The sequence below is a fragment of the Microcaecilia unicolor genome, chromosome 5, assembly GCF_901765095.1.
Source record: "Microcaecilia unicolor chromosome 5, aMicUni1.1, whole genome shotgun sequence".
Taxonomy (NCBI): Eukaryota; Metazoa; Chordata; class Amphibia; order Gymnophiona; family Siphonopidae; genus Microcaecilia; species Microcaecilia unicolor.
The window spans coordinates 174,182,824-174,204,700 of record NC_044035.1 but is presented as its reverse complement, the minus strand read 5'-3'; the positions used below and the strand labels follow the sequence as shown (position 1 = coordinate 174,204,700).

The window sequence follows — 21,877 nt, the reverse complement described above, 5'->3', positions numbered from 1 at the left end:
GGTGCTGACCTCTGGAGAGCAACAAAAGCAACTCAAGCAATGCTGTCTGTTGTGCCAGCTGCTGGGCTACTGCCTCTCATCCTTTTCCCAGCTCCTGCAGGTCCAGCATTTTTAAACCCCACTGCCCATACTTGGTCCAGCATTGCATCATGCCCTCTTCCTCTGACCTACCCCGTGCAGTCTGGCATCTCTTTCTCTCATCGTCTCCCCCTCCCCCCTCCCAGCAATCATATAAATTTAGCCTGAATCACCAACAGTGTCAGAAATGCAAGCAGGCTGCCTTGGGCCTTCTCTCAGCCACATCATTCCTCCTTTTGAGGCAATTTCCTATTTCCACAAAGGTGGGATGCAGTTGAGGGAGGCTGGGGCAGCCTGCTTGCATTGTTGATCCTGCCAATGACTGAGAGTAAATGATTTTTAACTGCAGGACAGGTAGGAGAAGGGGTCTGGGGCTGGAACTAAGGGCTGAATAGGGGGAAGGGTAGGTGACAGAAGGGAGCTGGGGCTGGAGCTGGGAGCTGAAAAGGGAAACTGGTGGGAGAAGGGGCCTGGGGTTTGGAAATGGCCTGACATAGGGGCTAGGAGAAGGTGACTGGGGATAGCAAAAGGGGGTTGATGCTGGCAGATGGCAGGGATGACAGAAATGGTCTGAAATAGATCCAAGAAGGGGCTTATACTAGGGCTGGGGAGAGAAAGGGGGCTCAGAGCTATCAGACTGCGATGGGGATGGGGTAGGAGAAGGGATCTAATGCTTGGTATAAGAGAAGGGATCTGGGGTCTGACAAGGGGCAGATGGGATATATGGGTTGGAGACTAATGCTGGGGCTGTGAGTAGGACGAGAAGGGCAGATACTGTGTGGGGAAGGGGGAGCAGCAAGAGCAGGGGAAGGTGAAGATGAAGGGGCAGAGGGATGGGTACTGGAGTTAAGGAAGAGGAAAGACAGGGAAAATAAATATTGGAGAAGGAGGTAGGTAGACTGATGCTAGAGAAAGGGAGAAGGAAGTTTGGGACAAGAGGCAGGGGCAAAGGATGAGGAACAAAGGAAGACAGATCTTTGAAGGAGGAGAGAAAGGGTAGAAATAGGGAAGGTAAAAGGGAAAATGGGAGCCTGAATACATAGATAGGATAAAAAGGGATTGGAGCTGGAGAGCGGATGAATGACAGGAGCTGGGATGGTAAGGGGTGAGGGGCAGAGACAGATAAACGGTGAGACAATTAATACAGATGATGGAAATGGGAGGCTGGAAAGTGGGTGAAATATAGAAAATAGGATACCCAGGAAGAATAAATGACAGAGACTGAGGATTGAGGTGAAGTGGGAGAAGGAGAAATTAAATCTAGCTTTAAGTAGGTTAACAAAAAGCAGATGAGAGAAATGAAGAAAAAAAATGAGACAAGCATCAGAGTCAGAGTTCAATACAAGAGAAGAAAGGAATAAGATAAACATTGAAAACCAGAAAATGGAAATTAGATCCTGGAAAAGGACTTAAGAGAAAACCAATATGAGGATGTTGTAAAGAGAGATCGAGGCCAGCTCAAGTAGAAAAACAAAATAGTTAGAGAACAAAGTATAAATAATTTGATTTTAATATTTAGAGAAATAAGATGTCAGTTTTGAAAATGTGGATTTATTGTATTTTGTTTTGTATAGGAGGAAATCTTTCTGTTTTGTTTTGTTTTTTAGAGTTCTGCTACTCATAGTTTAGTTTCTTGGGTTTTCAATTTAATTTTTTGTTTTGGTAATTGTTTCTAATCTGTAGTCTCTTCTTTTTCTTTCTAGGTGGCTATCTCTGCTTTCCTTTTGTAACCAGAGAAAAGGATTCTTTTAACTTGTAGTTTCTATGTAGGCTTGTTCTATTTTTTCCAAAAGGAAGTGCATTGATGTTCCTAGGTAGGATTGATAAACTCTGAGTGTCTTATTTGCAAGATTTTGTGTTCCTCCTCAGTGTATGTTAGTGGAGCTTGAACAGAATGTTTTCCTAATTCTACTTGTGTTCTGTAACCTATTGCTGGGAGTTTTATTGGTTGATTTGGGAATGTTCCATATCTGTTATTGAGATGGACACGGGAGAAGCCACTGCTTGCCCCGGGATTGGTAGCATTAAATATTGCTACTAATTGAGTTTTTGCCAGGTACTTGTGACCTGGATTGGCCACTGTTGGAAGCAGGATACTGGGCTAGATGGACCATTGGTCTGACCCAGTATGGCTATTCTTATGTTCTTATGAAAGAATAATTACACTCTATAGGAGCAATTCTATAGCTGGGTGCCACAATTTAAGCATGTCAACGATGCACACTGAGTATCAATTCTACAAAAGCATCTGAGTAACAAGATGCTGAGAGAGAATACTAGCCTAAGTCAGCACTGATGCGCCTAAATGTAAAAATGGTTTATACTAGGTCTATAGCAGGCATAATTGTTTACAAATAAATGTAGCACTTTATCATACAACTTGTCTATGCCTCTTGCACTTAAGTGCTAATTAACGTGTACATGTATATTATAAAACAGCACTTTAGTACTTAAGCACGTAAGTATGCTTTATCCCATAAATTCTATAAATGGTGCTAAAAGGGATTCCATATGGCTCCAAAAAAGGGGCATGACCATGAGAGGGCTAGGGGCAGAGCAGGGGCATTCCTCCAATTTATGCACACTGTTATAGAATAAGGGGGATCTGCGCCTAATTTAGGCATGAGGATTTACCCCAGGGTTTAGCTGGTATAAATCCTCACATCTAAAGTTGGGTGTGGATCCCGGCACTAAGCACTATTCTATAAATGGCGCCTAACTTGGATCCCCTCAAACAAAATGTTGTTCTGCTGCCCCTGCGGAGGGGAGGGAAGAGAGAGGAGAAAATAAAAAGCAGAGATGCCGGATGGGTGAAAAGGGGCCCCAGAAACTTTAGCATCTGACATGGGGTAGTGGGGCAGTTGTAGAGGATGGATTTTTAGGTTGAGGCAGTTTGGGGCAGTTGCAGAGTGGTAGTTAATGGGGTTTATTTTACTTAAAACTTATTTATACACCACAAAACTGATGTTAACAGTCATTGCATTACTCTTCCTCTCTATAATCCCCCAATATGTCTATAACACATGAACCTTATTCGACCACAATATCTCTTTGTATTTGTTCCTCTGCCGGAGATGGCAAATGCCTCTACAGTACTATGTAAGCCACATTGAGCCTGCAAATAGGTGGGAAAATGTGGGACACAAATGTAACAAATAAATAAAATAAATAACATAAATTCTATGCAATTTATAGTAACATACATAATAAATACAACACACCTAATAGAGCATTTGGGGAGGGGTGGGGCAGCTCTGGAAAGTAGTTTCTGGTGCTGGGGCAGTTTGAGTAGTAGAACTGTTGCAGGGGAGGTAATTATTGGGATTGGGGCAGTTTGGGAGTTGTGAAGTGGTTGCAGGAGGGGATAATTTGGAGGTTGTGGAGTAGATGAAAGGGGTAACTTTTGGATTTGCAGCAGTTTGTGGGTGGTAGAGCAGTTGCAGGGGCTTGTTTTGGGGGATTGGAGTAATATGAGGGTTGGAGAATATGCAGAGAAGTACCTGCTAGGGATGCGAGGTAGTTGTAGAGGGGCATTTTTTGGGAGTGGGGCAGTTCAGATGGAAGGGCAAGTAGAGAATAGGGCAGTTCTAAGGGAAGAATTCCCTAACTTCTGTGTTTCATTGTATGTATGTTTTTATGCTGCAGAAACTGAAACCTTTTCTACTATAGAAATGCACTGAATCAAAATATATTTTTTGGGGGGTGGGGTGGCGTTTATTTCTCTGGAACCCCCTAGTCTGATCGGATCCTTTTTTAGACTCAGTTTTTGCTTCATGACTAGTTCCATCCCATTCCACTAAATTTTCAGTGAGCTATTTTACCCCCCAGCAGACATTCTTGAACCCTTTTGTATAATTCTTTACAACTTCCATTGAGATTAAAAGAATAAACATCTACAGTAAGTAATAAATAAGTAACTCCATAGCTATCTGAATGAAGCTCTGAGGTATTTAAATAATGAACAACAAATTACAAACTAGCAGACACTAGTCCAAAAACACCAAAGTAGGCACATCAAACAACCTTTCAAAACAAATCCAAAAGGAGACTCCGAAGGTAAACACAAAGTCAACTTTTATTTAAACATCAGGTTAAACCAGAACTCGACACAGAACCATGTTTCGGCATGAAATGCCTGTCTCAGGAGTCAAAGCTTCTTTGTCGCTGTGCAAAGCTCTGCTTCCCCCACAAGCTGAGCTCTGCACAGTGTCTTTGGAGAGAACCAGTGGAACCAATGTACATATATGTTGCTCCTTTTGCTGTAAATACCTGCTAGCATTTTCAGTGCATTACCAGCAATAATTTTATAGAGTCGTGACGTCCCTACTTTGGTGTTTTTGGACTTGTGTTTGTGTTTATGTGTGTCTCTCTCTTTTCCTTGCTTTTGACCAAACTAGCAGATACTTACTTTGGGTCTTGGCTGATGGTAGGAAGACTGCAAATCCCTCTGCAATACACTTGATACAGTCTTTGTGTTCCCATTATCTCAAAGTTCAGAGTCTGGTCATACTGACCTCCAATAAGGGAGGCAAAATGTATCCGTATGGAAACACTTTCATTTGGAGGAACAATCCATCGATAGTTGCTGAGTCTGAAAATGATTGAGAAGAGTCAGTCTGCCTATCTCATGCTAACGATTTTCCAGAGCAATAATTTGGAGCCTCATTTATTGAAAATCATCTCAATATATTTGTGTTATATAGGAGGTCATTTTAGAAGGCTTGTGTGTCTTTTACATGTATAAATAAAGCAAAGTTACTCACTTGTAGCAGGTATTTTCTGAGGACAGCAGGACACATTCCCACATAGACGTCATCTGACAAATCCCAGGTTTATTGGTTTAATTATATATTGATATTGAACGTGACTAAGCTGCAACTATAATAATAAGCCTTGTTGGGTAGACTGAATGAAAGTGCAAGTCTTTATCTGCCAACTTTTACTATGTTAAATCTTGCCATCCTCTTCCAAACGTTTCCCCTCCCCACCCTCCACCAGTGGTTCATATTAATTCAGAGTATAAAGTCAAAATAGATCATACTGGATGAACAATCTCAACGCCTTTATGATGAAGATGAACAAAGAGAAAACGCAATGCCTATTCCTCTCATCTCAACACTCTGTGCTCCTCCCAACTAATCTCAGCACTTCCGACATCACAATCCCCATATCTGACAACCTGAAAATCCTTGGAGTGACATTAGACAATCATCTCTCACTCAAAAGTCACGCAAAATTCACTACAAAGAAAATGTTCAACATGATGTGGATACTGAAACGCGTAAGATCATATCTCCCCCTGAAAACATTCTGGAACTTGGTGCAATCCACGGTACTTACCCACGCCGACTACTGTAATAGCATTTTCTTAGGCTGCAAGACCTATATCCTGAAAAAACTTCAGACTGCCCAAAATACAGCAGCAAGACTCATTTTTGGCAAATGTTAATAATAATGAAATATAATGAGAAACTGTTGAGCAGTGTGAAGTTCCTATGGTCAAAGAATTAAGGCAAACGAGATATGAGTCACAGGCCTGTGAAAGCAATGGGGGAGTCATAGAGCTGAGCAGCCTGGTGTAAAGCAGAGAAAGTTTGTGCTGGGAACAGAATGGAATGTTGATTGCAGACATTTGTAGATAAGAAATGAATGTGAAAACAAGCTTCAAAGGAAAGGGTTGATGACGTGCACACATTGGGTGCAGTGTGTTTGTAAGTGTATTTAAACTGAAGAGAAAATAAGTATCTCGAGCAAAGCAATAGCAAAGCTGAGCAAGCATATATCTTTATATTACTGCTAAGCAAATATATATATATCTCTGTATTATTGCTAAAAATATAAGCAGACTTTGCTCCCAGCGGGGTGTTCCCCCACTGCCTCTGTTCGACGGAGAACAGTTGATAAAAATAAAAATTTTTTGATTATTCTTTTTATAACAGGTGTCAGTTTCTTTGTTTACACACATGTAGGGTGTAAATCAACAAATTGGCGACCGCGGAAGGACGCGGCTGCCGTCGTTTGGATTAAGTTTTTGGATTTGTTATCATGTGACTTTCTTTCCTATGATTTCCAGAAATGGCCAGCCTGGATTGAGTAGGTTATAGACTGTCAGTCAGCTGAACCGTGAGTATATCTTGAAGCAAAGTCTTTTGAAAAATTGCTTCTTTATTTTTATTCTTGTATCTTTCATTATTTATATTATTGTTTGCTGTGTATTTTGCTAGCTTAGGCATTGTTTGTTATTATATCATGAGACCTTTTCAGTCTAAGAACGAACCTTCCCCTAAACCCGCTGCAGAGGGTCAGGGAGAAACATCTATCACTCCTTATGTTTTGTATGTAGATAGCCGAAAGAATTGCTCACCCCTTGTGCATGTTAAAGATACTTTTCCCTTTGAAGCACCCGTTATTCAAAAGGTCTGTGAGAAATGGGCAGGATATGCAACTAAAGACCCATTCCTGGCATGGCCAAGCACGGGTTCTTTTGCTCATCCCCAAATATTGTCAGTTCAAAAGTACATTCAACAGCACAAAAAGGGTAAATCCCTTCAGAAACATCTGCATGTCCTTAATCTCTTTATGGTAACAGCAGATTTGTTTCACTCTGATAAAATGAAAATAGATACACAAGCACGTGAAACCGCACGCATGCAGGCAAACGAGGACAGCCATAAGCTGCCCCCACCTTATCAAACTTCGCTGACTACACAATTAACTTGTCCCAACCTGAATAGAAATCCTAAGGATCTGTCAGATCCTAAACCAGCGTTAGGTTATTGTTCTTTGATAATCCCCCTGCACCTGCGTGTGATGACTCTTTGCCTTCTCTTACCCTACAATCCACTCCTAAAATGTCTTTGTATCCATCGACTAAAGGATTGGAAAATTTCCAATATGAACCGCAATCTGAGGATGAACCCTCATATGCTGTTTCAGGGATTTTGAATATTAAAACACTGGACGGTCAAGGTGGACCTTCTAAAAATCCTTTTCTAACCCCTACCAAAGGTGCAGAAGGTGCTACTAGCACCGCTGTCACTCCAGAGCTATTGCCCACTTCTTCGTCATCTAGTCATACTCTGTACTCCCCTCTGATGCAGCATATTCAACGTATATATGAAGAGACCCACAAATCTCATTACGGATACAAATGGTGGGATGAGGTTGCCGCTGCAATTGCCACACACGGTTTCCAAGTACCTTTTTTGTTAAATGGTCCTAATAATCTCTCAGATTTGTTCCAGTTAGAAAATGTCATAAGGACTAATTTGCGGCAAGTCTCTGGTTACAAATTTTATATGGAGGGTCTTACAATGGCTAAGGATTGCTTACAAGATAATCCTTTAAGGATTACTGCTCCAATTTTGGTTAAACATGACAATAGGGGAGCACCATTGGACACATATAAACCATATACTCCTATTGATATCAGTACAAGTGTTACAAAACTCCCTAGTATTCAGAAGGGCAGTCGTATATGGCTTGAGGCGGTGGATCAAAATACATTAGGTGCTCGATTAGCTATTGGTGATTTTAAAGCTTTATGCGCTGCCTCTGGCATAAGTCTCCCACAATTAGCACAAGAAGCCCGAATGCCAATGCTGCCTTTTCCTAATGCGGATGGAGACCCATTTGCTGGTCGCGCCCGCAATAGATTAAGTGCTGCTCTGGACATTTTATATCCCACCCCGGTTGATTTTTCATCTATCACATCATTAAAATGGGACCCCAAAGAACCATTCACAGCACATTTGACAAAATGCTTATCATTATACAAGGCTCAGACAGGACAGGATGGTGATATACAGCCCGGATGTGCTGTTTTCATGCATCTTTTCTACCACACATTACCCACAAATATGAGATCCAATTTAGATGGTGTAGTTGCTCTTATGACAAAGCCATGGCCTGAGATTCGTGCCACTTTACTACATTTCAGCACAATTCATTGTAAGGTTGTTGAGGGCCCACAAAAAGACCAACAGAAACTGGCAACAAAATTACTTACTCTGCAGATCAAAGATTTAGAACAGAAGCACCTCGCTGATCCCAGCCCAGATCAGAAGGTTGCCATAACACAGGGAACTATGCAAGACAATCAAACTTTTTGGGTTTCTACTGCTCCCATAGTCCCTCGAGGCAGAGGTATGCGTCGAGGTCAGGTAACTAGGGGTCGCCCATATGGCCGCCCCTCACCCGATCGTAGACAGGTACAATGTTGGAATTGTGGCCTGTTTGGACATTTTGCTTCAGAATGTCGTAAGCCCCCACAACAGCAGTATAATTATCCAAATGTATCTCCTGATCAACAGCCCCCTCGCAATACACGTCCACCAGCTTTTCCTACCTGGCAGCCTCCGGCTGGCCAAGATCAAGGGCCAGCAGGCCAGGGTACATATTGACTATCACAGCAGCAGCAGGGTCCTACTATCTTTTTAGGTAAAGCTGAACCATATATCACATTGGCTGTAGGTCCTAAGCAAGTTCCTATTAAATTCTTACTGGACACCGGAGCCACTACATCTGTCCTTAGCTATCGGCCTGATGGAATTCAGGTTTCTAAATCTGAAAGTGCTACCATTGGTTTTGATGGCCAATCCCGTAAAAGTATAATGACCACTGAGACGTCCATAATTCTAAATTTACAGAATCATGAATCTCGCCAAGCCTTTACTGAATTCATTCTCGCCCCGCATTGCCCTGTAAATTTATGTGGTAGAGATTTATTACAACAGTTAAATTTGAACTTGTCTTTTACTCCACCTTCCCTTCTTACAATGGTCCAGCAAATCACTGATCCCCTTGACACTTTGCCCCAATCAATATGGAGTACTGATCAAAACCCTTATGGTCTTGCAAAGAATGCTTCAGCACATCACATTATATTAAATGACCCTGAACAGGGAGGTCCTACTGTAGCGCCATACCCTGTCCGCCGTTCTTTAATGGAGAAAGCACAACATCATATTCACAATTTACTTTTTCACCAAATTATTGAACCTTCTTTGTCCCCTTATAACACGCCACTTTTTCCAGTGCCCAAGAATGAGACTGATGTTCGTATAGTACATGATTTACGAGCACTTAACGATTTGATTAAACCTTCTTTTCCAGTTTGTGCAAACCCTGCCACTCTTTTACAAAGTCAGCCTATACATGCTTTTAATTCTGTCATTGATTTATCTAATGCATTCTTTTCTATCCCTTTACATGAGGATTCTCGTGATCTTACCTCCTTTGTTTTTCAAAACCAAGCATACCGCTGGACGCGTATGCCTCAGGGTTTTACTGATAGCCCTACTGTCTTTTCAAAACAGCTCATGTCTGATCTCACTGACTTCATTTCACTTTTACCTTCAAATGTTTCCCTGTTTGTCTATGTTGATGACATTTTATTATCTGCGCCAACTCGAGAATTGTGTATCAAATATACACTTGATCTTTTTCTTTTACTGTATTCTCTCGGGTATAAGTGCAACAGATCTAAATGTCAGCTAGCCTCTCCAGTAGTTACTTTCCTCGGTCAACAAATTGGCAAAGATAGACACATGTTAGACAAAGAATTGTTAACTAATGTACAGGCTGTCACAATGCCCACTTGTCTCAAATCCCTAAGATCCATTCTTGGTTTACTAAACTATTGCAGACATTGGATACCAAATTATTCAGCACAAATTATGCCTCTTTACTCTTATCTCCAAGTACCTGCTGGATCCTGTTCACATACCCCAATTGTTCTTACCCCTGAGCACCAATCTCTGTTATCCTCCATCATTGCTACTATTTCTGCTTGTGATCCCGTATCCACTGTTGATCCGTCTCAGCCCGTGCATGTCTGGGTTACTGACCATACAAATACTTGGGCTGCTTTTATCAATCAAGAAAGTGATCTGACTTTCCCAGTCTGCTTTTTGTCAGGGACTTTCTCAGCAGTTGAAAGGGGTTTTCCACCCTTTTCCAAACATTTAGTTGCGGTTTGTGCTGCAATTTCCAAATGGAGATCTATTATGCCACATTCATCTATCATTCTTCACACCCAACATTCAGTTCATCATATGATGTCTGCTAGTCAGGCCGCACTTACTAGTACCCGGTATGGAAAATATCAGGCTATTTTACTAGGTCAAGATATTACTACAAAGCCAGTAACAGAGCAACAGTCAAAACAATTAGCATTATTGTTTCCCCCCTCAGTACTGTTAACTCATCCCGACACTAAGCCACCGTGGCTCACTTTACAGTTTACCCCGGTGGAGGGAGGATTTATATGGTTTACAGATGGTGCCAGCCATGAAGGTATTTCTGCACTTGCAGCATTACAAGTCAACACTGATTTAAAAATAGTACAGAAACACCAACTACTGTGTCCACCTCAGCACACAGCACAGCATGCAGAATTACTAGCAGTTATAACCGCCATACAACACACGCCGCGGCAAACGTCAGCTACAATATATTCTGACAGTTCTTATGTTATTAGCTCATTGCAGTACCATCTCCTGAAATGGCAACGTAGAGGTTTTATTACATCTAATGGTAAAACTTTACAGCACCTCCGTTATTGGGAATTGCTTTTTGATTTACTTCAGGCTCGGAGGCTTTAGGGGTTAAGACAGCTTTTATTTGGGTCCCTGCACATACAGGAGCTAACAGTTTTGAAGCCCGTGGTAATCAGCTTGCTGATACAGCGGCTACGGAAGTTGTTAGTTCTCAGGCTATTCCCTTATGCATGGTTGTTACACGCACTGGTAAAAGTACTGCCCAGACTATTTTACCCCCCACACCATTGGAGCAAGCAATCTGGAAAAATACAGGGTGTATCTCTACTTCTACCGGATGGATACATCCTTCCGGAAAAGTTTGTTTGTCCACAGCTGAAGCTATTACTAAACTTACTGCAATACATGGTGAGCACCATGATTCTATTTCAGCTTTAGTTGACTCTTTATCTTTACTGTATTGGAACCCCAATCTTAGAGAATTGGCGGAATCTATTGTTAAAACATGTCTTTCTTGTGCTGTGACCATTCCCCGTAGAGGTCCAGCCATACCCACGGGATGCTTGCCTACTCCAACAGGACCAGGTATTGAATGGCATATTGACTTTACTGATATGATTCACCCCATCCAAGGTAAACGCTATATCCTTTTATAGGTCGATGCTTTCTCAAGATGGGTGGAAGCATTTCCCTGTACTAAGGAGACAGCTCATGTGGTTGTACAATCTTTAATTCAACATATCATGCCAGCTGTCAGATTCTCAGGTTCAGAGCCCGCGGGGCCGGGCTCTGAAGCAAACGTGAGCCCTTGGGCTGCTGCCGAGGAGCGACAGCAGCAGGCAAAACCCACCAACCAACACTGGGTAAGCACACCGGCAGGGACTGCAGGCACTGCCCAGCGAACCGGAACACATGGACTGGAATCCCCCGGACTGGAGGACACAGGACTGGAACACTGGACTGCAATCCCCCGGACTGGAACACACACCGGACCGGAACACACTGGACCGGAGCACACTGGACTGGTCCCCCGGACTGGAGGACACAGGACTGGAACACGGGACTGGAGCACACTGGACTGGTCCACACAGCTTCACCTGCACTTAGCTACTAAGCCCCCCAAGAGTTGAGCTCCTGGGTTCGAGTAGCCGACAGGACTTACTGGACGACCGGATGACATAGGGACCAGGACTGGAAACAGAAGTGCACCTAAACCTAAACTGATCTACGTGCTCCCAAGCCCTAAACCAGCAGGAGTGTTCCTAACAGTAAACTGACAAAAGGACTTCCTAAGCCCTATACTAAACAGGAGCTCCTAATCCCTGCTCAAGAAAGGGACTTCCTAAGCCCTAAACTAACAGAGCAGGGAACTAAACACAAAGCTAACACAGGTGCTACTAAGCACCAAGCTACAAGCAGAGCTTTACACTAATAAGCTAAACACAGAACTAACCAGCTACCTAAGCACTGCTCTAGCAAGCTAGAAACAACTAACAAGGTGCTTCCTAAGCACTACTCTGGCAAGCAACCAGAAGAGCTCCTAGCACTAAAAGGGAAGACAGGGGAGCCACAAGGAAAAAACAGGGAAGCTAACACATAAGCCAAAAGTGATTCTAAATCACCAAACACAAACAGCAAAGACTGCAATGCTCCTAATAGCACAAACACCAGAAGTATTTCTAACAGCAAACTCTGCAGTGTTCCTAACAACACCAAACCCTGAAGTACTTCTATCAGCAACAGAGCTTCCAAAGCCCTACACATAGCAATGCTTCCAAAACCAAGAGGGAAAAGCAGGGGAACCATAAGGGAAAAACAGGAAAGCTAAACACACAGTCACCAGTGCACACTGCACTAACACTAACCTGGACCTTAGCAAAAGCAAGCAGGGAAACTAGACACAACGTCAGAAGTGCACACTGCACCACCCTACCTAAAGCAAACACCACCGTTGCAAAGGCCCTGAACAGGGTTGCCAGGTAGAAATTTTTTTTCCAGCCCAATCCGGGCCAGAAACCAGCCCAAAACCCGCCCAAACACAAACCCCGCCCCTGACACCCCCACCCCCCGCGTCACCGGCCCCGCCCCCGCCGTCACCGGCCCCGCCTCCCACGTCATCGGGCCCGCCTCCCCGTCATCAGCCCCGCCTCCCACGTCATCGGGCCCGCCTCCCTGTCATCAGCCCCGCCTCCCCGTCATCGGCCCCGCCTCCCACGTCATCGGCCCCGCCTCCCACGTCATCGGCCCCGCCCAAAACGTCACTAACCCCGCCCAAAAACGTCACTAACCCCGCCCCCCGCGGCCGAAAAAAATCAAAAAGCCGCCCAAAAAGCCGCCCGGAAGCCTAAAAAACCGCCCAAAAAACCGCAACCCGCCGCGGGCAAAAATTTCCCGCGGCGGGGCGCGGAAAACCGCCCAATTGGGCGGTAAAACCGCCCACCTGGCAACACTGGCCCTGAAGGAAACAACACCACTTCCTTATCAAGGCCCTCCCTGATGATGTCACACTCCCTAGACCTAGGCAAAAGCACACTGACCCAGAGAGGCCCAACCCACACCAATGCAAAACCGTGAAACACTTGAAGCCAGTACACCCAAAGAGAGTTAGAGCAACTCAGGCAACACACACACAGCTGTAGTGAAGTGAGACAATTAACCCCATGCTGCTGGAAGCTGCCAGCACAGAGAGACAGAGCCAGCTCAGAAAGGAAAGAGAAAAGAAACAGAAGCCAGCTAAGAAGCTGACCCCCAGGAAAGAGGTAAGTTTGAGAGGGGTTCAGACCCCAATCATAACAGCAGCACATGGTTGTCCACATAAAATTGTTTCAGATAATGGTTCACATTTTAATAATGTACTTACGCAGGAATTGCAGACTATCTTGAATATTACTCACCGCAAGGTGTCAGTATATAGCCCGACCTCTAATGGTCTGGTTGAACGATACAATGGTATACTGAAAACTAAATTGAGAACATTGTTGCATGACTTGGAGTCTGTGGCTCCACATAATAAGTACAATTGGTATGATCTACTTCCAGTGGCTCTCATGTCTATACGTAGCTCGCCACTGAGTAAATTAAAAATTTCACCTTTTCAATTACAAACAGGCAGACATATGAGAACGCCTGTTGTTACTCCGTTGCATACGCCTCAAGTCTACTGGCAGCAATTGCAACCTGTTATGGAACTGGTTCAGTCTTTAGCTAACCCAACTCAGAAACAGTCACGTTGGGACAGAGGTGATGATCTCTCTCTTTCCTTTTCCATAGGACAGCAGGTCTTAAGAAAAAACTTCACTCACAAAACCTGGAAGGATCCAGTTTATGTGGGACCATTCACTATCACTGATTTAACTCGCACAGCAGCAAAATTGTCAGACCATACCACCTGGATACATCTATCTGATTTACGCAAGGCTCCTGATCCAGGACCACCTGAGCAAATAGAAACCACCATTGTACCCCCAGAAGGCATTGATTAACAACATCATCAGTGCAGAAGAATTATGAAGGTTTTTGTAATCTGTCTGCTGGTAGGACTTACTTATGGACTCAATACATATGTTGAAAGAATTCAACATGCTTTAAAGACTCTTAATCTGACTAACTGTATTGTTTGCACTCCACTTGTCACTTCTGTAACTACCATTCCAGCACATGTTCACCCTTATTCTATGATTAAGTTGCAAGGTCTTCATAACTGTTTCAGTAATGGTACCTGCTATTTGGGTCAGGGTCATGAGCACAGGCAATATTGGATCAATGTTACTGGTCAACGCCTGCCTTCCTTATTTGCTCATACTATTCCTGCATTAAACTATTGGTGTCTGATAAATTCTACTTCACTTCAGGGTGAGAAACCTAATGTTTTATGTAATTATACTTATGACATACAAACCCGGAATTGGACTGTGTTACAGGGATCCTATGTCATAAATCAGACTGCAACGTCTATGGCCTGTGCTAACAAAACAACTTGTAACCGGACACTGACAACCTCTTATGTTACCTCTACTAACCTTACTCTCACAAATTTGACTTTCTTCTTTTCATTATGTCAATTTAATGCCTCTTCCATGCAAGCTATTACTGCTGTGCCTACTGCTTGTTCTTCAGTTAAGGAACCAAATAATCCTATTTTTCCTTTTTCTCAAACATATGCTTTATATCATAACCTAACTTCTCTACAGTCTTTACGGTTAGGGGATTATTTGTTATGTGATAATATACTGTACACTTATCTTCCATCATGTTATAAGTTCTGCACTCTTGTTCAACTAAATTTATTTGATTTGATCATTCCATTAAATGCCACATCACATGGTTCTAATAGTCAGAAATGACGTAAAAGAGATGTTTCCAGTACCTCCTTTAGTGCTTTAACAGGAGATGATCAAGCTTTACAATTAGCATTAGATTATATTAACAGTACCTATCCAATGACCAAGAAGCGTCTAGATGCCTTGTCAGCCACTGGATGGATTCCATTTGCAGGATCTGCCATTGCAGCTGAAATGGGTATGTCAATTAGACGCTTACAATCATTATTACATGTTGTAACACATGAATTAGACATAGTTATAACAGCAATTCAAGAGGAAATTGATGATACAGCGAGATATGCAATGCACACACGCATGGCAGTTGATTTTATGTTAGCCCAATCTGGAGGAGTATGCGGCATAGTGAATGATACATCATGTTGTTCAGTTATTAGAAATCAATCAATAATTGTTAAAAATGCAATGCAGCGCATTCTTTCTCTAGCAAGAATTCAAGTAAATGATTATGAAGGGATATTGGACACGTCATGGTGGGATACCATAAAAAATTGGTTTGGAGGATTAGGTCCATGGTTAAGAGGGATTGTGACTGGATGTATTGTTTTCATATGTGTTGCAGGACTCTTATTATGTTGTTTGCCTTGTTTACTTGGTTGCTGGAGACGAACATGTCAAGATTCATTGAAAATGACCATGGTAACTTAGATACAAAATATAATGCCTGACACCAGTGACTATGAACCAAACTGTCCTGGGTTACTGATGACTCCCGAAAGTTCTGTGGTTTGATAGAAAATGTTTGTCATTGCCATGACGGCCTGAGGTGTTACCTATTTATAGGATGATGCCCAGTCTAACAGTGATGAAAACTATAACCATGAAATTTTTGGTGAACCTTGCTCTACAAGGTTCAAGGGAGGATTTGTTAATAATAATGAAATATAATGAGAAACTGTTGAGCAGTGTGAAGTTCCTATGGTCAAAGAATTAAGGCAAACGAGATATGAGTCACAGGCCTGTGAAAGCAATGGGGGAGTCATAGAGCTGAGCAGCCTGGTGTAAAGCAGAGAAAGTTTGTGCTGGGAACAGAATGGAATGTTGATTGCAGACATTTGTAGATAAGAAATGAATGTGAAAACAAGCTTCAAAGGAAAGGGTTGATGACGTGCACACATTGGGTGCAGTGTGTTTGTAAGTGTATTTAAACTGAAGAGAAAATAAGTATCTCGAGCAAAGCAATAGCAAAGCTGAGCAAGCATATATCTTTATATTACTGCTAAGCAAATATATATATATCTCTGTATTATTGCTAAAAATATAAGCAGACTTTGCTCCCAGCGGGGTGTTCCCCCACTGCCTCTGTTCGACGGAGAACAGTTGATAAAAATAAAAATGTTTTGATTATTCTTTTTATAACAGGTGTCAGTTTCTTTTTATAACAGGTGTCAGCTCACCTACCCTTTATTCATACCTCTCCTACTCCCTTCACCCTTACCCATTTCTACCCACCTATCTCTTTTTATTATTCTGCTATAAATATCTTACATTGTCTCTATCAATACTCTGTAATCCTTATTATTATGTAAGCCGCATTGAACCTGCTTTGAGTGAGAAAGCGCGGGGTACAAATGTAATAAATAAGTATGCAAACTGGATAACTAAATACCATAAACCCTACATTTCTAAAGCTATGAAAGGTGGACAGTGCAGCTGTTCTACAGGAATGAATACAGGACTTTGCAGTATTTTCAGAATACCCAAAGACATATGAGTAGCTCAAGTTCTTTATGATCAGCATGACATGGGGAAGAGACGTTTGGGGCTAGAGATGTGAATGATACCTTACTTTACAAATAAACACATTGTCCCCATAATTCTATAAATGGTGCTTAAAATTACGTGTGCAAATTTGGGTGCGCACCCAATATACATGCATAATGTAATCAATTAACAAACCAATTAGCACCTATAATTGAGTACTAATAATCAATTATCAGCACTAATTGGCTTTAATTGAAATGCACATATGCATTTTTAGTTGAACTGATCTGTGCATAAATTGTACATAAGGTTCCGACAAGGGAGTGTGGCCATGGGGGGGGGGGGGTCAAGGGCAGATCAGGGGCGATCCTAGAATTTATGTGCATTGTTATGGAATAAGGGGGAATTGCACCTACTGTAGCACCAAGATTTACACCAGGGTTTACTTGTTTTAAGTCTTCTAAAATTAGATGCTAACCTCTGGATTCTATATAGCACTCCAAAACTTCCATGAGGAAATCAAAGCATATTCCATATAATGTGTGTAACTTAATTTGTTAAATAACCAATCAGGACCGTTAATTGGATGTTAATAAAGCAACTAATGGCCCTAATTACAATTTATGCGCAGTACTTGCTAAGGGTATTCCATAACGTAGTCAACGTAAATCTAACTGTGACCATCTGAAAACGGAGCATACCAAGGAGTTTGATATGGGCTTGACATGGGCAGAAATTTGGATGCAGGCATTTACACCAAGTTTTCCTTGGTGTAAATGACCACATCTTCCAGAACTGTGTGCATCCAGGCATTATGCGTATTCTATTTATGATGCCATAAACTTAGACTGTTTTTTGGGAACAGACTGCTTTTGCAATGGAGTAATCTGTTTCTATAGCATGAGCTTTTGGCCAAACATGCTGTTTACTTCCTCAGAACTCTCCAACCTACATGTCTGTCTCGGTTGATGGGAAGAGCTGGGTGTTGCCCTCAACTGGGGGGGGGGGGAGGGGCAGGTTACAACTGACCAGACAATCCCTACTCTGCTGAGAGGTGTCTCCTCACAAACAAGCTTAAAAGCTGTCTCTGCAGTTTGGTCTAATGGCTAGAACAATGGCCTCTGATGCTACAGAGTGGGTTTAAGTCCTGCTGTAGCTTGGGCTGTTGCCATAAGAACGTTTTGGCCAAAGAAGCTGTTTATTTCCTCAGAACTCTCCAACATACATATCTGTCTCGATTGATGGGGGGGGGGGGGGGGGGGGGCTGGTTACAACTGGCCAAACAATCCCTACTCGGCTGAGAGGTGTCTACTCACTAACATGCTTAAAAGCTATCTCTGCAATGTGGTCTAATGGCTAGCACAATGGCCTCTGATACTACAGAGTGGGATTCAAGTCCTACTGTAGCAGCTGGTCAGCAAACACATGCTAACCAAATCTGCTGGTTCAAGAGGTTTCTCTTGGGAGAACAGACCCATCCAAGGGCAGACTGACAGTAAGCTGGGCCCCTCACTACATACCACAAAAGGAAGAAACTCAAAGGAAGTTAGTGCTGCCCTACTGTCTTTGAGAATGTGTGTTTGGGAAATCACAGACTGGTTACTGTGTCTCCTGGGCAGGGCCAGTCAAACCCGGTAAGCGGGGTAAGCACCGCAGGGGGCACCTGCCTTCAAGGGCGCCGCTGCGCCGCCATACCGCGCCACCCTTGGGGCTTTAAATCTTTTTAATTTACCTCTGTCCCAGCAGCCGTGTCATTTGAAAGCCCTGCCTCATCTCTAGCCTTCCCTCCCTTCATGAGTTTGTTCCGCAGTGTCCCGCCTTCTGACGTCATTTCCTCGAGGGCGGGAATTTGAGGGAACGAACTCACGAAGGGAGAGAAGGCTAGAGACGGGGCAGGGCTTTCAAATGACGTGGCTGCTGGGATGGAGGTAAATTAAAAAAGACTTAAACCACGCAGGGAAGAAAAAGGGAGATGTTGGGGGGGAGAAAAGGGCGGGCAGGTGGCCATAAATGGGAGGGAGATGGGGGCGAAGGAGAATCACTGGACAGGGGCAGGGTGGGAGAAGAGAGAAAGGAGATACGGGGGGGGGGGGGGGGGGCACCGCGCGCACGCCAACTCATAGTCAGCAGGGGGCCACCAGAGACCCTAGGACCGGCCCTGCTCCTGGGTATGGGAGCAATCCTGTGAGAGGTCACCAAGAGAGCTGTCTGTGGTTGAGTGTGCCACACTGAAGTCTTGTGTTTGTATGATTAAGAGGTGTGTGGGGTCAATGGGAGAGGGAGTTGCTGTTGTTGGCATGTGATAGATGCCTAACAGATCTGTTTTTCCAGGCCATTCGATATTGGCAATCTAACTCTCTGACCTGAACATGCTGATCTTCCAGAACACCCTCAGATGACAGGGACAGTAGGTTACATATTAGATGAGGTTTGTTATGCTTGAAAAAAGATCAAGGATGCACCCGGGGTGCTGCCCTGTGTACCCTGTATCACGTGGTTACTGCAACAGTACCCCTGTCAAGTTCTGGGCACATAGCTACATACCCTCTCCCCAGATCTACAAAGGTACCCATTCCCAGAGGGAGACTTTTGGACCAGTCCAGGATTTCTCCCAGCATCATCCTGGTGCATTATGGGACCTGCAGCACTGATTGCAATGGAGAGAATCATGAACTAAAGATACTACACTGCTTTGGGATGTAAGCTGAAAACCAGAACAGGCCAAAAACTCTCCTTCCTGGCATGGTTAATATATGAGCTCTGTCTCCCTCACAATTCTATGCCTATTTCTAAACCAGGAATGTCTGTGCCACAAAAGATGAAGACATGATGAGAGAGCAAAGCCAAGTTTTCACCTTCTTGCTACAACTAAGACTGAGACAGCAGTAAGCCACTGAAAGGAGACAGCAATAGGAAGGGGAGGGTTCTAGGGAGGGCCCCTCATATAAGTGTGTGATGCTTGATCCTATACTTTGGAGAAGTTCCCTCAGTTCTAGAAACTTCCACCTGCTGGTCTGACAAGATATGGCTTCCCAATGTAGAAGACCTTACAGCAGACCTGTTCAACAGGAACAGAGATAAAGAGAAAATAGCCTCATTACTTTAGCCAGAACAATCAGATTCAGTGCTGGAAAAATCAATGATGCATGCACAACCCTAGTGGCTGAGGTGGTATTAAGGTTAGAATAGTTGCCTTGTTAGTCAGAAGTTTCAGGTTCAAATCCCACCAGAGCTACCTTCTCCTAGTCCAAAATAAACTGAGGTGGGGGGGGGGGGGGGATTCACTCAGCACTGATTTTCAATTACCATGCCGATCCTCACAGGTGTTATAACTGGTGCTGAGATGGATGCCATTTTGTCTTTAGGACTCCAGAGAGTGTGTTGGCTTGCACTTTTGTGGTTTTGGTGTTTCATTGTGATACTTGTTGATTTTGCTGTGTGCTCAGGCCCAACCCTATACCCATTTCATCTTCCTCTCTTTTCATCTATACCTGCTCTACTTCTACCCATTCCTCCCTTTCCACTACCTGCTCTGAGTACATTTGTGACTGCAGCAGAAAGTGATGGCAGAGGAGTTCTTGGGGTGGTTGAAGGTACGGGAGGGACAGGCCCAATAGGGAAGGGGGAGGAGGGAGGGGAGAAGGTGAGGACAGGTGCAACGGGTATATAGGCTCAGGACCAGGTTTCTGGATCTAACAGATGAACAGTGTGTGGCTCGATTTAGATTTAATAGGCTTTTATAGATCAGACAAGGAAGACTTATTACTCACATCAGTTATCTACTAGTGTTAATTGGCCAAGGGAACTATTTGTTATAGTAGGTGATTTGGTAAAAGATCCCTTTGCTTCTCAGGATGTTCTTGCAACTTATTTTAAAACTAAGGTGTTAGGTCTTATTGTACCCATTGATGAGGGAATAACATAAATGATGGCAAATAAACACCAGCATGGCCCATCCAGTCTACTCAGAAAGGTGGCCAGGGTTGTAGCTGTGATGTAAACATGTTATTCCCCCACCTCCAACACCCCCACCACATTCCTATGGTTGTAACTGATGCCCAGTAGAGTCTACCCCACTTTTTGCCTTCTTAAAAATTTTTTTTAGAGAGTGTGAAAGTTAAGTTTTCCTGTGAGTGAAAATGCTTAATACTTTTATTTCAGTCTAAGACTTTATCGCATGCCCTTTCCAATTCTGGTACTGTTTTTGATTCCATCACTTCCCGAGGAACAACAGTCCAGGCATAGACGCCACCTCTGTGGGTGCGGTGAATGTGAGCACCACCAATATTCTCTACTATACTGTCTTTAGATTTGGAGCAGAAAGCTCCACGCTGCAGGGGTAGGCAGGCAGAAAGGTTTCTGTATCTTAGATAGTGCTCTTGCCTCCCCCGAAACTTACTGGCTGGCTGAATCTGATCAAATGGGCTGCAGAGGGGAGGAGGAGGGAGCTGCTGTAGCCTAGGAGAGACACATTTCCTGCCTGCAGCTACCAATGGGGAGGATAACTGCTATAGATAGACACTGAGAAATGGAAGACAGATTCACCTAGCTTTATTCGCATGACAATTTTACATATGTTTTCAAAGTAATATGTTTAGCAGTCAGAGTGAAAATGAGAAGCACTGGGAAAGGATTAGAGAAGCTACACATTGGTGAAGAGAATAGAAAGGAGTTACTGGCTCGGAGAGATCATGCAGCTGTAAAATGCTGGAAAAGGCAGAAAGGAGCTATAAGGGGAGAAAAAGTTGGATAAAGGGGGCAGAGGCTGTGAGGAAGGAGTAGAAACAGGCTGTGAGGAACTTAGCAGAGCTGCCAAGGGGTCCCAATTTTTGAGAGGGAGATTTTAGTACCCGACCGCAGCCCTGCCCCACTCTGCCATGGCTCCACCCACTCTATATGGCTCCACTCCCTCGGCCATTTCAGAAAATATTTTATTTAATAGCCTAATACCCTTTTCAATAAGCTTTCAGAGGCCAAAACCTCCTGCCTCAGGTCAGGACAGTGTAATGCTGTTATGGTATCCTCTCCTGACCTGAGGAAGGAAGTGCTGGTCTCTGAAGGCTAATCAAAAATGTTTAAAAATCAGTGAAGGTATCACCTTATTTTCTATTTTGTGTTATATTTTCATGTATTAACCTTTATTAACACAGCTACCATATTACTTTATCCTAAATTAAAAATAAAATTATTTTCTTTACCTTTGTTGTAAGGCCATTTACTTTTTCTAATTGTGTTGCTCCCGGTCTCTTGATTCTG

General features: G+C 43.3%; 1 protein-coding gene across 1 annotated transcript in view; it reads right to left on the bottom strand.

Moving 5' to 3' along the window:
- Positions 1-21,877, bottom strand: part of HYDIN (HYDIN axonemal central pair apparatus protein) — a 2,443,906-nt gene that overhangs the window by 727,507 nt on the left and 1,694,522 nt on the right. Inside the window, exon 72 of the mRNA XM_030205004.1 lies at positions 4,487-4,669. Within this exon, the coding sequence (XP_030060864.1) occupies positions 4,487-4,669 (183 nt within the window). The remainder of the gene's footprint in view (positions 1-4,486; positions 4,670-21,877) is intronic.